This window comes from Amblyomma mixtum, chromosome 7 (assembly GCF_055824585.1).
Source record: "Amblyomma mixtum isolate Tamu chromosome 7, ASM5582458v1, whole genome shotgun sequence".
Classification (NCBI taxonomy): domain Eukaryota; kingdom Metazoa; phylum Arthropoda; class Arachnida; order Ixodida; family Ixodidae; genus Amblyomma; species Amblyomma mixtum.
In genome coordinates, this window is record NC_143018.1 from 119,703,468 (window position 1) to 119,719,488 (window position 16,021).

At 44.3% G+C, this 16,021-nt stretch overlaps 2 protein-coding genes across 2 annotated transcripts in view; both read left to right on the forward strand.

The window, feature by feature from the left end:
• Positions 1 to 2,470, forward strand: part of LOC149337332 (uncharacterized) — a 33,238-nt gene extending 30,768 nt beyond the window's left edge. Inside the window, exons 11-12 of the mRNA XM_089554394.1 lie at positions 1,991 to 2,147; positions 2,348 to 2,470. Of these exons, the coding sequence (XP_089410520.1) occupies positions 1,991 to 2,147; positions 2,348 to 2,470 (280 nt within the window). The remainder of the gene's footprint in view (positions 1 to 1,990; positions 2,148 to 2,347) is intronic.
• A 3,493-nt stretch (positions 2,471 to 5,963) lies between these two features.
• The window catches only part of LOC149337333 (uncharacterized), a 64,224-nt gene continuing 54,166 nt past the window's right edge, over positions 5,964 to 16,021 (forward strand). The window contains exons 1-4 of the mRNA XM_089554395.1: positions 5,964 to 6,107; positions 10,770 to 10,889; positions 12,560 to 12,737; positions 15,043 to 15,120. Coding sequence (XP_089410521.1) covers positions 5,964 to 6,107; positions 10,770 to 10,889; positions 12,560 to 12,737; positions 15,043 to 15,120 — 520 coding nt within the window. The remainder of the gene's footprint in view (positions 6,108 to 10,769; positions 10,890 to 12,559; positions 12,738 to 15,042; positions 15,121 to 16,021) is intronic.

A 16,021-nucleotide genomic window follows, 5' to 3' on the forward strand; every position in this document is an offset into this window, starting at 1 on the left:
TTGCTTTAGAATTTCATACTTTCGGCGGTTCTTGAAATTTGTATGCACGTTTTACGCACGCATCATTCAAGAGAAGAGTAACAATGTCAATAGAAGTGCTTAGTCGGCCTGAAAAGTTTATAGGTGGTGGGGGGGGGGGGGGGGGGTTGATTTGTTAATAGAGAGGTACGTGCAGCATGAGGTGACCAACTTCAGGAAGAGCCAACAAAATGTACCATTACGAAACAAAAAATACTGCTTCGGTACCACATGGGTGAGATAACATGTCAGAGTGGTTTCGGACCATTAATATGCGCCACTACGAGGCAGAGCGGTGCGCCTCATTTTTTAGTGGTGACACTGACAGGCGCATCGCGATATGTGCAGAAGCTAAAGTCGCAAAACTGTGATCGAAGCACACAGAACACTTTTTGTGGTATTGAAGCGAATTGTCGTTTTTTTTACATGGTGTGCTGTTTACTGGCATCGATTTATTTGATTGGTGCAAACCATTGCCGACGCCGAGCAGCGGTGCGTACTCGCTGCGAGCCGACGCACACCCCGGGCCTCTCCTGAGCCTTGCATCACTTGCGTCAGCCAGTAATGGCTGCCATTTTTCGGTATCAGTATCAGAAATGTTTATCTTTGCGGGTCATTTCGGACGCACCAGTTCCTGTTCTGGGAGCATATTTTACATTCAGTATTTTCACTAGCTGTACTAGCTTCAGCGCCTTTTGCACGTCAAGTAACATTTCAGAGAAGTAGCCATTTGCGCCCCAATTCTCGTGATTAAACATACGTACGAAGATTAGTAAGCCGTAATAGTTGAAGTGTGCACGTTGTTGGGCAAGTCAGTCGTATATCGTTAAGCAAGTTACTGCGCAACACAAACATGAACATAAAGTCTGCGCCTGCCGTTATGCTCTTCATGTTCATGTTTGTGTTGCGCGACGCCTTGCTTAAGTCTTAATAGTACTCGTGTACACATGTGCGCACTCGAATCTTTTCATATAAAAGATTCAAGGGGCGACGTTATAAAAGTTCCCAGTATGTTGCCCAGCATTCAAACGTGATTGGACAACTACTTGTACTTCTCTGGCAGCTTCATACCTGCTGAAGACAAAAAAGCGACAGAAATGCTTGTTTAAACAGCTTGCAAATGATTCAGTTTAAAAAATCGCGCTGCAATCATGTTCCTTCCCAACAGGCAGTCCGCTTAACATCCGCTCACTTTAGGATGACTGCTCGGTTTAGTGCTCGTCATTGTCATGCAAGCAAAGAAGTTTACATGCATATTGTGCTGGTTTGCGGAATACAAATTTTGCTTTTTCTGTGGCACCGTTTGCGTTTAGGAACCATGTGCTCTGGCAGCGAACAATTTTTTATGCTATAGCATAAGGAGATTGTCGGTCCACAAGGCGGCATGTAGTGTTACACTCGGTCGATGTGTGAAATGAAACATATAGAAACAGAGCGAGCGGGATTCGAACCCCCGGCTGCGCGAACAGATTAACTTCGCTGGCCGCTGCATTAGCCCACTACGCCACCCTCTTAGCCTATTCTCCCGCCTGTTAAGCTGTCTTTTTACGGGCTGTGCTTTGTATGTCGCTGTCTGCATCGTCTTTTATCCATGAGCAAGTCACTGAAAAATGAACGCGCGGGTCATGTGCAAACCGAAATTTGAACGCGTGGTCGCTTTAATAACAAGAAAAAAGGCGGCTTGGTGCATCTAAAAGCATGCAAAAAATCATAAGAAATGGCGGGAGATTTGAACCAAGAAGTTTAATTATTTACACCAGGCTATCGCATTTACCTGTGGCCCCAGTGCTCGTTATTGTATTAGTCCCGGTCTTTGGTTTCTCTTGTATTTACTCCAATTTAATCGTTCCATTCCGTCTGTGTATTTGTGGAGCTAGTCCTGTTGGTCATGACGTCTCAGTGGTGTCTTTTTCATTAGACATTATATCGACCATTGCGTACCAAATTACGATTTCTTGTTATCCTCTTTCAGCAACACCGACGAAATTGTAAATATTTTCAAATATCCTGAGATGAGAAGCGCTCTGGATTTCTACTGGCTGCGAGGAATTTCTCACTTTGGAGTCCTAAACTACAACCCGTACTACACCAATAACTACAAGTTCCTCACTATCGTGAATCTGCTCAAAGTGAGTAACTAACCATGATAAAACACGAAGTTGGCGGCAATACAAAATGTTCCAATTTCAACTGCTACAAAAAGTCTCCAGTTTTTGTCTGTCACAGTTTTATGTGGCTCTAATCTTGCAGTTCCTATCACAAGAAACTCAAAGCTGCAATCAGGAATCTGCTTGTGGCATGCCCTAAGTTTTTTGGTGATAAAAAATAGAATCCAACGTTGCCCATGAACCTTGGTTTGCCAATGGTGGACGAGTGCAACTGTTTACTTAAAACTACTACTCCATCATCCCAGCCTGCCGTGTCCCCGAAGTTTCCTACCGACCCCGACTAGGCTTTTCACATTTCTTTACTGCCACAAACTTGAAAGATCAACTATATTCGCTCCTCAGGATTCTTGACGAAAAATGGCCTTCGAAAACTAGCTGCCTTCGCTTCTAGTCTAGCGATGTCGCGCAAGTGCACCATCAGTTACATGTCATTATTTGTCCCATGTGCATGGCTACTCCTGTTCAGTTATGCGGAACGATAGTTTTCGTAAAGATTAGTATTCATTAGTTATGCAGCCACTCTTCGCATGTCTCAGTACCGAGTGCAAGAGATTGACGTCCTGAAGTGACACAAAAGCAATGATGGACACAGTAGCGGGGGTTCTCTAAGGTGCGGTTACATCATGTAGCACATGGCTGTTGTTGCATTCCAGCCCCCTGAAATGTAGCCGCCGTGGTCGTGATTCGATTCAGATACGGAGGGATCAGCAGCCAAATGCAGAAGCCTCTTATAGCCACCGCGACGGGTATAACATGCGCTTTTGGTCTGAAGCAGGGATTACCTGCAATAGGCAATATGCAGGAAAAAAGGTGGTGGGAAGGGGAATGTGCGGTGTCGATGATAATAATGAATAAATAGGAGGGTATGTGAGCTTTTGGGAAGCAGAAGCGAGCAGCGAGCGAAGAAGTGAAGGGATGTGCGTTCGCTGTTTTTCCGTTATCGGGATATTTCAAGCTCTGCTATCCTGCGCTGTGTTCTATACAAACATGACGAAGGTATGGAACAACTTTCTTGGATTCTTTGGCGGTCATTATAGATTTTGCTTATGCATGGCCATCCCAGTATATCTCCTGAAAAATTATTGTGGGACGTTAAACGGAAAGCAATTTTGAAGGCAAATAAGGCAGTGTTAGGTTTTCTTATTAGCTCGAGAATTTTAGGTCTCCTAATAGTAAAAAAGCAAATCTGCCATATGAGGGTTTCCATGTGTGGCTGCAGCGCAGGAGGCAGGGAGGTCGTGGTGCCCTCGTGGAGGCCACGTTTTATGCTCTTTTGTGCAGCAAATTTCTTCCAAGGGCAACATACCACCACTTTATTGCCGGAGTATGCCTGCACTGAGTAAAGCGGTGTTATTGTGCCATCCTTTTGCAGGAATTCGACTCCTGGCTCAAGACAAAAAGAACTGCGGAACGTCCGGGTTACACGCTGCTGGCTACAAACTTCGAGCCTAGTTTTCTTGACGTTCTCAAGTAATTTGACTACATTTTATTTTTACCCCAGCCAGGCGCCCATGGCTAGATTTCTTGTGAATAGTGGCCGTCGGTAATGTATTAACGAATTAGTGTTAAAGACACCATTCACCCGATAATCCGTTGCTGGCGTTGTGAGCGAAAATTAATTGGCATGCCACTGGCAGGTTTTCCCCTGAGAAGCAACCTAGGGGCAGGTGGGCCGTTTAGGTCATATGACCTTGTGACGTCGCAGGTTCAATTAATCATTGGTAACTCGGGAAGACCAACCTGGCCACACAGGGCCCCCCGCGGGGTTCACCTGCCATCGCGGGGCAGTTGCGCATCGCTTAATCGCTGCACTACTGCGCCAGGAGTGGTATCAGTACTCCCAGGGATCTATGAATGTCAAGTACGGAATGACTTTCTGCATTTGTGAAAATTAACCCACTAGATTATCGCGTCATACTTTAACGCGAAATTTAAGTGTCATTTCCAGGTTTTTGCTTTTATTCTGGAAGTAACGTACAGTGTTCTATGGCACAGGACCGGCAGTATCGGCAGGACCGTTGTGCGTCACTGTGCAGCCGCGTGACAACTAGTTCCTCTTTGCTGGAGACTGTGGTAGTTCTCAGCAGCGTAGCCTGTGTCGTTGTATTCTTGGAGTTCAGGACGGATCGGCGCCTTCGTCTCTCAGTGTAATGAACGGAATTTTGAGAAACACTGTAGTTGAATATCAAACCCAAATTAAAATGCTAATAAATTTTCCTGCTGTGACTACTGGAGTTTTTGAAGCATAGGACTGAGAGAACAAATGCACGGTATCGTTCATTACTACCTTCTACAGCACCAACTCTGACGTGTTCTGCTATGTTTCAGGCAGTCCAAGTTCGTTCCGGACATACTGATTTCGTATGGCCACATGTGGGCTAACGACCAAGAATGGGCCAACTGCAGGATCGTTCCGCCAGAATTTGTTGAGCTGCCACAACCGGACTATGAGATAAGCTTGGTGAGGGACGTGTTCTTGTGCCTTGTGTGACACGATTGTAAAATCAGTTTAACCACTTTCTCATTGAAGCGGTGGATAGAGTGAAACAGGTTTTTAATGCGAAAGCATCATATGGCTCATAAGAATAGAAAGCCGTAACCGGAAGTTGTCTGCATAGCGTGTCCGCATAATGTGTCCACAGGAAGTAGTACCTCTCGCGTGAGTGCTATTTAATTTACTCAATGAGACTCAGAGTTAGGGGAGGTGCCGATGAAATTCCAGCGATGGCATCACTGGCTGACGTCAGTGCGGCGGCAGCATTCCCGACTACATTCGCGCCAAAATTTTGAGCAGCCGATCAACACACAGCATTGTGGAAGTTGTCATCACATTTCTCTTTGCCCAGAACTTACATTTTTTGGTCAAACTGGAGGCTAGCTTACGACAGGGGTTCAGAACAATGACGTTTCAACTGCAATTGAATGTTTTCTGAGGCTTTAGCCTTTCCCTTCAGGTGAAGTTGAGGTATCCACCGAGATGGGAGGGCCGCTGCGCCCTTTCCTCAGAAACCAATTTTTGGCGTAACCTGAGAGGACGAAGTGGCGTAGTGTGTCGTGATTGGAATGCTAAAAGGGTGTAGTATGTCGTAACCAGAAACGACGCAGTGTAGTAATCGTAATCGGAGATGTCAAAGTGTCGTTGTATGTCGTAGCCGGAAATGTCGAGGTGGTGTATGTCGGAATCGAAAATGATGTACTGGTGTAGTGTGTCGTAACTGGAAATGACTAAGTGCCACACTCCACGCTATGAGTCAGAAAAAAAAAAATAAGATCACAGCCATGCTTTCGCATTCCACCACATAGGTAGGCTTAAGGGCCCTCGGCATTTTTTTTCTGTTAGTGTACGTGCAGAAGAAAACTGCGATAATACTGAATGAAAGGGCAGCAAAAGTATCTTAGCGAAGGTGAAAACTTTTGAAATCACCTAAAAAGGAAAATTTATGCATGGCGTGAACTAAAATTTCAGCTGCATGCTTCTTTTTCTTCGGATAGTTAGAGCAGAATGAGTCTTAGCGGTAAACACGAATATCGAGTGCAAGTACAATTCAGAACCGGTTCTTCAGCCAATTTATTTCGAAAAAGGGGCTATGTGCGGAAATATTTTAAATGCCGCAGACTTCGAAAAACCTGGCTGTGTTGAATATGTTCTTGTGTAAATGTGAAAGCCTTAGCCTTTTTTTATATAAACCATAGGTGTAAAACTGTGCTCTATTCCCTGCACAGAAATTGGCTCATGAGAGGATGCGGTTTTACCGGACTTCCGGCATCAATGCGACCATGGCGGTGTCGGTGACGATGTACGGCCGCTGGTACAAGCCCTTTCTTCCGGACCCCAACGTCGTCGACAAGCCCGGAAATTACGGCATCACCGCAGAATGCGACGACGCTGGGCTTGAGCACCAGCTCTCTAGCGTTGTAGAGGTGAGTGTCGAAGTTAAGAGTTGGTATACAAATAAAACGTGCTCCTGCTTGTACAAGTCGCTGTAATTGTTGGAGGATACTTGACCTATTTTCTTTATTGGTGGTTTTCTTTTGGCTTGCACTTTTACATTTAGGGTTCTTGGTCACATTGAAAAAATAAGTGTAGAAGAATGCGTCACCCAATTTCTGTTTAATCAAGGTGAATGCGATCAGATCAATGTGAAACTGCTAAGAATATGTAAGTACGCAATGACAGAAATAAAATTTCAAGCGTTCTACCGGGACGAACAAATAAATTTTTGCAGTGCGCAGCACCTTTTCCATCCGAATTAAAACGACCATTTATTCCAGGACGTTAAGCACTCATCGCGAAATCAGACTACAAGGTTAGAAAAATGGAAGGGTGAAAATTATTTCAATTGTATTCTCGCTTTCAGAATGTTTTAGGCATTTTACACGCATCTTGTGTACGCTTTACATGCATACAAATCTGAGTGTATACTTCGTACATGAACGCACTTGGCTGAGAATACGTATGTTGCGAATGCATAAAATAATAGGAGTATTCGTGACGCGGTCGGACTAGATAGCATCGATTTTTTCAAGCTGAGATTTGTTCCGTCCTGTCTTGTGTGTTCCTTCTTGTCTTCGTTCTTTTCGCGATTTGGTTTTGCATCAATTATCTTCGATTAGTGTCTGGTGCGTACAGCCTTCTGGCCTTTACATCCTCGCTGAGCGGGCAATTCTGCCAGAAACTGGTGGATATTTCACCACTCTGAACAGCGTATATCCGTAGGAGTGTTTATTCCTTGTCTCGTGTCGTTCCTGGGCTCAGAATGATGTGCACATCACTGTGCCAGGACGTCTCGAGTCAGCGATGTACCAGCGTATGATTTTTTCCGTTAGTACCTGGCCGGCTGCTGATATTTACCGTGGGATGGGACTCTCCAAGTATTTTTCGACCACTTGATTGCTTTCTTTTCCTGTGGGCCCTCCCAGACTAGTCTCCGGAGTTGTGCCTGAACTCCTGGCAGTGTCGTATGTCAGGATATGGTTGTATGTCGCATGCGAAAGTAGAAATGTAAACTTTCCCTGTGGGGCAGGGGCCACCTCTTTTTCTGGAAATCCGCTGCAGCTGCCTATGTGATCAACTTGCTGCTCCGATGCCCTTTTATTTCTGCCGCGCCTTCATTCTTAACCTTGATGCAGGGGCTTCGATTACCTCGCATAACATGTGAGGGCATGTAAAGAACAAAAATTCTATCCTCTGGGATTAAATTACTTCAAGAAAGTCGCACTTCGTAGGTGAGACCTTTCAGGTTAGCTTCTACAAATACAAGCTTCCCTGCAAACCGGACGGATAATGTGATGTACAGACGCCCACAGACTTAACACGAATGACGGAAAGCGTGCCCTGGACTGCCGTCAGCGCCACGAAGCGATAGTCATTGGTGCGAGACAATGCTCTCGGTATGTTTGCGGTGGCTGACGACAGCTGGTGCGCAGCTCGCTTTTACTGCTTTTCCGCTTGTGCTTGATTGCCGCGTGGACAGCGCGCTCGTCACGGGGGCGTTTACGCGCTTTTTGCTCGCCGATTCGGCCTCCACGGCCCCGGTAACGCTATTTCCAGTTTCTTATAGCGGCAATCAGGAATTGCCCGCTAAGCTGCCGCGGTTAGAACCTCCTATCGTCAGACATCGCAAACATCCCGGGAGCATTATCTCGCACCCGATAACTATCGCTTCATGTCGCTGACGGCAGTCCAGGCCACGCATTCCGTCATTCGTGTTAAGTCTGTGGGCGTCTGTACTATCTTTTCTTATTTGTTGGGGCTGTACACTGTGAGCTGGATTCTAATAACTGATTCTCTTATCCTTTAGTAGGTGTATTCTGAAGGGCAAGAAAGCTATGCAAGTGCATGTGTGTGTGGGGAGGTGGGAGGGGGGGGGGGTTCGTGGATAGTGCAAACCTAGCAAAATTTGTCGCGCAGATCATGATGCGAAACTAGGAGCATAGTGATCAGTATTGTCCCCAGATAACCCGTTCGACAGTCGACGACATCAAATGAACGTGCCTAGCCGAATAACAGACGTAAGCTCGAGCGCCTGCTGAAGTGCGCTCGCTTTGCTCTATTTATCAAATCGGCCCCACAGTTCCCACGCAACTTGTCCTGAGAATGTTTTCACGCAGAGTCAAGTATTTTATTATTCTCGTCTTTGCCCCCAGTAGCCATTCTTGTGAGAACAGAGAACAACGCCGGCCCGATTAGTAACCAAAATTTATTCCCGGCTAGCCCACTATTCAAGGTGCTGCAGGTGTTTGGGCGCAATTTTTGTACCTCGTTGTGCGGGATATTACTCGTCTGTTAGCATGCGAACTCCATCCGCGTACTTAATTTCGTCTATTGTTTGAATAAGAGCCCAAAGGAATTAAGCAAAAGGGAAACGTATCCTTTTACGCAGACGTACTGCGGAAGAAATATAAAAGATACTGAAGATATTCAGAACTTTAGAGCCTGGACTGACACATCAGAAGAATAAAACCTGATACAGGACACACGCAGACGCAGTCAAAATTATTTTTTAAAAAGGTTGTTTTTAGTTTCTCGGCGAGGAATTTTGTTTAATCAAATTAAGTGTAAGAAGTGATGTCAGACGTTTAATTGCAGAATGCTGTTGCGTTAGGGAATGATGAGTTCTTGAAAGATCACGTGCTGCCGCTTATGCGTCTTATGATTCAGGCAGGAACACATTCTTAGTGAAGCGTTTAAGAAATTATGCTATTATTTTGTGTCGCGGTAAAATGTAGGAAGTAGGCTCACAAGGAAGGTGACACGGCATGATTCGAGTGCTGTAAGGCGAAGAGACTTTTGAAGGGCTACTCAGAGGGCTTTCCGAGGGCTTTCCGAAAAATTATAAAAGTCACATCAAATTCTTTGTACTGGTTGGGAACAATGAATGCAACAAACTTGTTTAGAAAAGACGAAGTGTCCCAAGGGAGTGAAACAAACTATGTGCAGTTGAAGAGGCCTATGGCGTAGTCTGCGGTATGTTTTTGTTCTGCAACACAGTTACTTAATTAAGACTGGCCAGCTAACTTATTAAACAATGGCTTCGGGTAAAACGTCAGTTCGAAAGTTGCAAACGAGCGTGAAAAACAGGCCCCGAAAATATGTGCAACAGCGTACAGTTACGCAGCTTCTTTTTTATACCGACTGCAGAAAAAGGCGCCCGATATTCGAAATCTGCTTTTTGATGGCCGTGCTGCTTCAGCGCCCCAAGGCACCCTCGCATAGAAATAGATCTGCTTATCTTCGGCGCGCTCTGCCCGATAGGGCTTCATGCTTGCATTGGGCAAGAGATATGGACCAGCACTTGCAGACGCATCGGAAAAAAAAATTGTAGAATAGCAACCTGACAGCTGGCGGAATACCTGGATCCTGCAGTGTATTTCATACCGAGCGAAGTGCAGTAGGCGATATCAGAAATAATAACACGACCATCCACATGTGGAAAAAAATGAAGCACCAATACTTGCACGTGAGAAAAAGGTTAAAGCTGACAACTGTTTGCCTAACATGCCGCGGATTGCAATTCATGAAAAAACGGTGGTAAACCCTTTTTGAGTCGCTTCTTCTATAGATATGAAACAAAATTCTTCCTCCTCCAAAGCTGTAAGCACAGTCTAAGCTGGCTTTCTTTTGCGGATTCTTTCTTACTCGTATATCGTGTTGTTTGTCCTGACGCCAACAAAAATTAATCAGGTTAATAAGAGGTTCACTTACGTAGGGCGATATAAGCACCCCTGTTTCGGTAGCTGCGAAGGATGGCGTAAATTCCTCTAGCTTTTAGACAGAAACCTGCGCCATGATACATGCAAAAAGCCTTGTTTGTACCAGAGACTTCCTCATCTCAATAATACTGAATTGTTATGCAGCATTTTTGCAGGTGTCAAATCATATGAAATTATCCAGTGTACAAATTTATTATCACTTTGCTATTATGTGCCTGAAACACCTGGGCATTTTTTGCTGTGTACGGTAAGCACACTACTCTTGTATAAATTCTATTACGTCGGCTCGAATCTATTTGAGTGCTTCACAGAGCTCGCGTAAGGTAAATAAAAGTATTCTGAGAAACTTTCCATCAGGGTGGGAAAGCTTTTTTAGCCAGCCTTCAAGCAAACAGCTTGGCCTCTAATCGGTACCAGACTGCGTCTCAAGCATGGTTTATGAATAACTGCAGTCAAAGGCCTAATAAACAGCCTGCACCTGGCAGACAGCCGGTGCCTAGCGGGAGTGTCGGTGCAACCGAAGTCTCCACTGTTCTGCTCAGTTATCTTTTGTGCATGCGTTATTGGTAGAACATCTGCTCTGCCGTGAAATGCACCAGAGAAAGCGGCTGACGGTCACTCAGCCGTTCGATAAGAGAAGGAGTTCTACCGAGAAATCATTGTAAAATCAGTTTGGCCTTCAGGAGGTGACCTATGAGTGCCGGTACAATGCTTTCCCTCCATAGGGGTAATTTTTCATGAAACAAAAGCAGCAAAGTGTTTCCTGTTATAAGTCTTCGGGTCGCTTACGAATTCATTGAGGCACAACTGAATTGTTTCAGTAAGGAGATTCATTAATATAAACGGAGGCATTCACCTTGCTTGGTGCAGGTCTGCAAAGACAAGAGTTTCAAGTGGTATTACGACGAGAAGCATCATGCCACACTTGTGTACAACAAGCAACGTGAGCGCTCTTTCGCCTACAACGACCCCGCTTCTCTCCGGTACAAGGTGAGCGGCCTCGACTTCATCGATTTCATTATGCTCTTTAGGTTACCGTTTAAAAAAAGGCCACGGTGAAAATAAGACGAAGTAAAAAACTAGTTGCACGCATACTCAGTCTGAAATAGTACGACCACGGGCTGATGTGCGCGGAAAATACGAATAGCAGGTATGAGCCACCCGGGCGTGAGCCTGTTAAATAGGAGGAGAAAAACGCCTATAGAAAATCTCAGATCTCATATCCGCGCTTGCTCATGGAGCATATTTTGGAATCATGATTTTGAGAAACGTGGTGCGTTCCCCTGTGAGATTGTTTCTCCGCTTTGTCTCGATACTTGTGCGGCGTTACGAAGCAACATGAAGCGATATTGGAGGATGGGCTCTAGGTTTATGCATGCTTTCCTTGATATGCAACAAAGAATTGTAAAAGGAAAAGATAGTATCAATAAGTCACCATGAAGCTTTACTGCCACTGCTTCTGTAAAAAATCGGCACTTCATTGTCGGTGTTCTAGACTAGTATTGTTGCACGAATGAGGAGAATACGATGCTATAAAAAATGTGCTAGTTGCCTATTTCCCCTTGTTTCTCACTCATGGCGAAACATGTCGCTTAGAGGGCTGGTGAGCTTAAGGAAAATTTTTTCTATTTGGTCACAGCCTACGTACCTTCCAAGACTGTGCCAGGTAAACGGCGCGCTGACAATCCGCGGATACCAAGGGAATGGCGCACGTCTATTTGAAGAAAGGCCGAGTTATATAAAAAAAAATATTGTGCAACAAAAAGCCAGTCTTTGTTTACTAGGCTAAATATATTGGCAGGTCTATTAAGAAACAACTCAAAAGTGCTAAATGCACATAATTATCCTCTTTCGCAGAAAAGATACGGGTTAACCTGAAAGAGTTAAGGAAGCATACTAAAAATACCGAGAAAGATAACATTGGAACTCCATCTCTCGTGTACAATAATGAAATAGTAGGAGACCATTTGAATAAAGCGGAAATTTTTAATGCATACTTTCGTTCTGTATTCGTCAGTGACCACTCAAACTATAGTCCAGTTCCAAATGATTCCGCTCGTTTGCCAGATATGCAAGATTTCTTAGCAACTTAGACGGCTGTAAAAGCGATGATGTCTAATCTAAATCGTTATTGTTTCAAGGAGGAGGGACAATAGCATGAAAATTAAAAATCATTACTGCCAAATTAATATGCCGAAATACTCATTTTTTTCTGACCACAATAATTTTTTTGATTACGTTGCCGATTAAATTTTTTACAAGTCCGAATTTACAGGCTGCGGTAGAAAATTTGATATTCACTGCTCTTGTAGTTGGTTGTGCGAACGCGTAATGCATAGAAACATGTAGAATAAATCTAGTTTGTTAAGATCTGTCTATTTGCGTGACTAGGGCTGTTAATGCTTCTTTGTTTTTTGCTTGCTATGTTCTCATTCGTTGTGTTGAATTATTTCTGTGCTTTTGATGTACTTAACCCCACAACAGTAATGCCTTCGGCCGATGCAGGTAGACTGCATAAATAAATAAATATGGTGCATTTGAAATACATCCGTAGCGGAAATTTATGGAGAAACACTCCTTGCCACAAAAAGTAGCGCCGGACATTAACTAGAAAAGCTCCGTTTGTCTAAAGATATTCGCATTATTTGTTCATGTCACAGCTTTGCAGCTGCAAGCGAGACATGACCGACTACGAATACGGCGTGGCCGTCTACAACATGGAAGGCGCGGACGCCCTCGGCGAGTGCGGGAACGGCAGCTTCTTCCGACTCGCAAGCCTCAGGAGCACCGTGGACTTCATGAAAGAGCAATTCACCGCTCCCGCTGCCTTCGAAAACTGTATGTCTGAGAGCATGGCACGCACACACACAGGCAAAAAGACGAAAATGGAAGAGATTAGAGTACGGGGTTGGGTGCAAATTACTCCGAGCACTTTAACTCTGACGTTAAAAAAGCGGGAAAAGAAACAAATATCAAGCATAATAATGTATCAATTATGAGTTATGCTGTCATACACTGCACTGCCGTGTAATAAGCATGGAAGAGACCGGTAAGCGATCGTTGCCCTTTTTATTCATGTAACACCAAACCCCCGCTTCTTCCTTAAGTGCTCCCTCCCTCAAGTCACGACACATAGGCTGCTAAAAACAAACTGGCACGGCCATCTTGTTTCTCTCCCATTAATAAGACATTTTTATCGGTCAGCAATGCAGTGCTATGATTTCTGACACCCCGCACCACCACCAGCAATTAGGCAGCACTGCGGAACTGATACCGAGGAATAGCGTGGAATCGAAAAACGAAGCCCCGTGAAATCATTGAGGCCGTCAAAATTATAACGTTGAAGGATAAGTGCATAAGCAAGCCCTCTTTTTCACTTCCAGACAAATAACTTGTCTATCTTACACAAAATTCGAGCCATTAGCCGTGCAGCCCTCCCACCATGTCTATAGTATTTGACACTTTCATCACTTTTGTGCACTTCCATCAGTGGCTCTCTACATTAAACTCGGCTTTAAGCTTCGTTCGTCCTTTTAGCTTTTTACTTTTGCCGTGTTGATTCTTGGCATTTCACCTTTTAGTACCTTTTATCGTTTTTAGCTTTCGGGATCATGTTACGGCGTGTTCCTTGATGGAACACGACTTGTTGGAACACAAACCGAAAATTCGCTGATCTGACGGAAATGAATAGCATAAGGCTTTGATTATTACCCTTTTCATTCCACGACACACGACACACATTTCTTTGCGTCCACCTCTATACTGAGAGCAGGATCCTCCCGTCTGTCTCTGACGTGCTCTGCGAAGGCGTTGCTGTTCAGCTCGCCGTGTTCATTGCGTGTCTGCGAAGCTTTGTATGCCGTTCGTTTAAAGTTCCCAATAAACCATAAACCTTTTCATTTTCAATCTACCCGAGTTAACATGCAGAGTATTTTGTGTAACTTGAGCCTAGGCTTAGAAGTAGGGGAACGCTGCAGGCGCGTGAAACTAATCACGTACTGTTCGCCATCATGCGGCGAAACTCGTCGCATTCTGTTTGTTCAGCCTGATCATGTAATTAACAAATATTAATATGCGAAGTTAGCAAGTTTCATTTAGTCACACCCTCGTTTTAGAGCACAGCTCTTACGCACCCCTCCGAGGATTCCGCGTACTACTCGCCGGCGTCAGCTTCGGCGTAACAACACGCCAGCTGACAAACGTGGCGTGTAGTAGGAGAGCGAAGTGCCACCTGCCACGGCTGGAGCGGAGTAACAGACAACTGGAAGATCCCGGAGCATTGCTAGCAGCTCAAATTTCGCATTTTCGAGTATCGTAATTGTCTGTCAATTTTTTTTGTACCAACGTACCTCCTTTGTAGTCACTTTTTCTGGACAGAAAGCCTGTAAAATATTTAAAAACACACACACACGAGAATGCGCTTTTTCGCTACCGTACTCTACACCGCTCTACGATGTTTTGAGAGCGAAGTGTACAAGGTTTGGCCTGAAAGTGTTCCATCGGCTTCGTCCTGAACATGCAAAGCGCGTGCCACCTTCTCTTATAAGTGATAGGCTGGCCAGGGAAAAAGAACTGAGACGAAGCTTTTATTCGACCATCACACAAACAAAAAGAAAAGAGAAGCGTGTTCATTTAGATCAAGTCACCTTTTTTTATTATTTTCTTCGGGCGGCCACTCGTTGTGAGTGGCGTCCGCTCATTATGGCGCGGTTAACGTGCACGCTTCGTCCACAGGAAGGCCCCCTGGGACCGCGAAATTACTGCAGCGGTAAAGTGAAGTCGAGCGGCTTTTTTTCGTCTTTCGATTTGCATAGATGCCAGAAAAAAAAACATTAAAAATGTACACTGCTTTAAAAAAAACTGCATAGGTTATTTCTGAACCCAGTCTGCAACACACAGGAATTAGCTAGGCAAGTAGGAATCTGAGCTAATTGCATATATAGGTGGATTCCAGAAATAGTCTGAGTTGCACTGCACGATGGCAAACAATACGTCATTAGGTTTCACTCCTCTGTGTCGCATTACTTTTTTTTAGTCTTAGCTCAAGTCACTTGAAACTCTATGTATATTCCCAGGCGTGATAGGCACAGGCGTGATTTGCACATGCGGTGGTTATATCCATATTCTCTCTTTGTAAATGCAGGTGTTAATCCTTCAAAGCCTGTACCACCTACTTCTATCCCTCCACCTGTCACCGGTCAAATAACTCCCACTTCGCAAGGTAAGCAACGATATTGGTTTGTCAGATCATTTTTCTTGCACTTCGTGTTGTTCAGTTCATAACTTTGTAAGTTTCTGATGGTCGGTGTACCATAATTTTATTTTGTTCTTGCTTTCCTTGTCAAATTCGCATGTTTTATTTATTACCGTTCTTCTTTGAGCAATGAAGTCACTTTATCCCCAAAACATTGTCTGAAACTTTCGAGGGCGTTTGCATACCATGTAGTAATGTATTAAGAAAAAAATTTGAAGCGGTAAAAACAGTGCAGAAAGTAGACGGGTGGAATATATAATACATTCCGTACTACCCATCTTCTCAATAAAACTTTCATCTTAACTCCAACTTACAGCTTTAAGCGCGAAACTCTACCATAGAAAGTTGCCACGATGTTGAATACGGCATATCGAATATAAAAGCATATTGTGAACAAGGAATAATTTTTACTAGTTCTGGGATTCCTCGCGGAACATTCTTATTGCCGGTTCGTTCCGTAGTCTAAGGCGTAGTACTCTTGATATCCAACATTATGCACCTGACAGCATTCCGTTGTTGTTTGGGCTTTGTAAAGGGAGCACCAGCAAGGATTCGCTATCACCATTAGAAGACTGCGCCCCTAAAAAGGTGCGTTAATTCGGGGAGAAAAAATTAAATGCTTTTTGAGAGCCAAAATAGGGAGCGCGTTCAATGTGCGTGCGCGTAATCAATGCGCTAGCACAGTTACGTTTTGAAATCGAGGTGTCCCGCTTTTCATATCACATAATTGGACAAATAATAAACCCACCCCTTAACATCAAAAAATTCGCAGTATGGTTCCATTTTTAAAGTGTCAAAACTGGATTAGTACTACTGCAAGACTGATGCCAGTTATAGTTAGCCATATAAATTTGTTTGCAATGTTTAT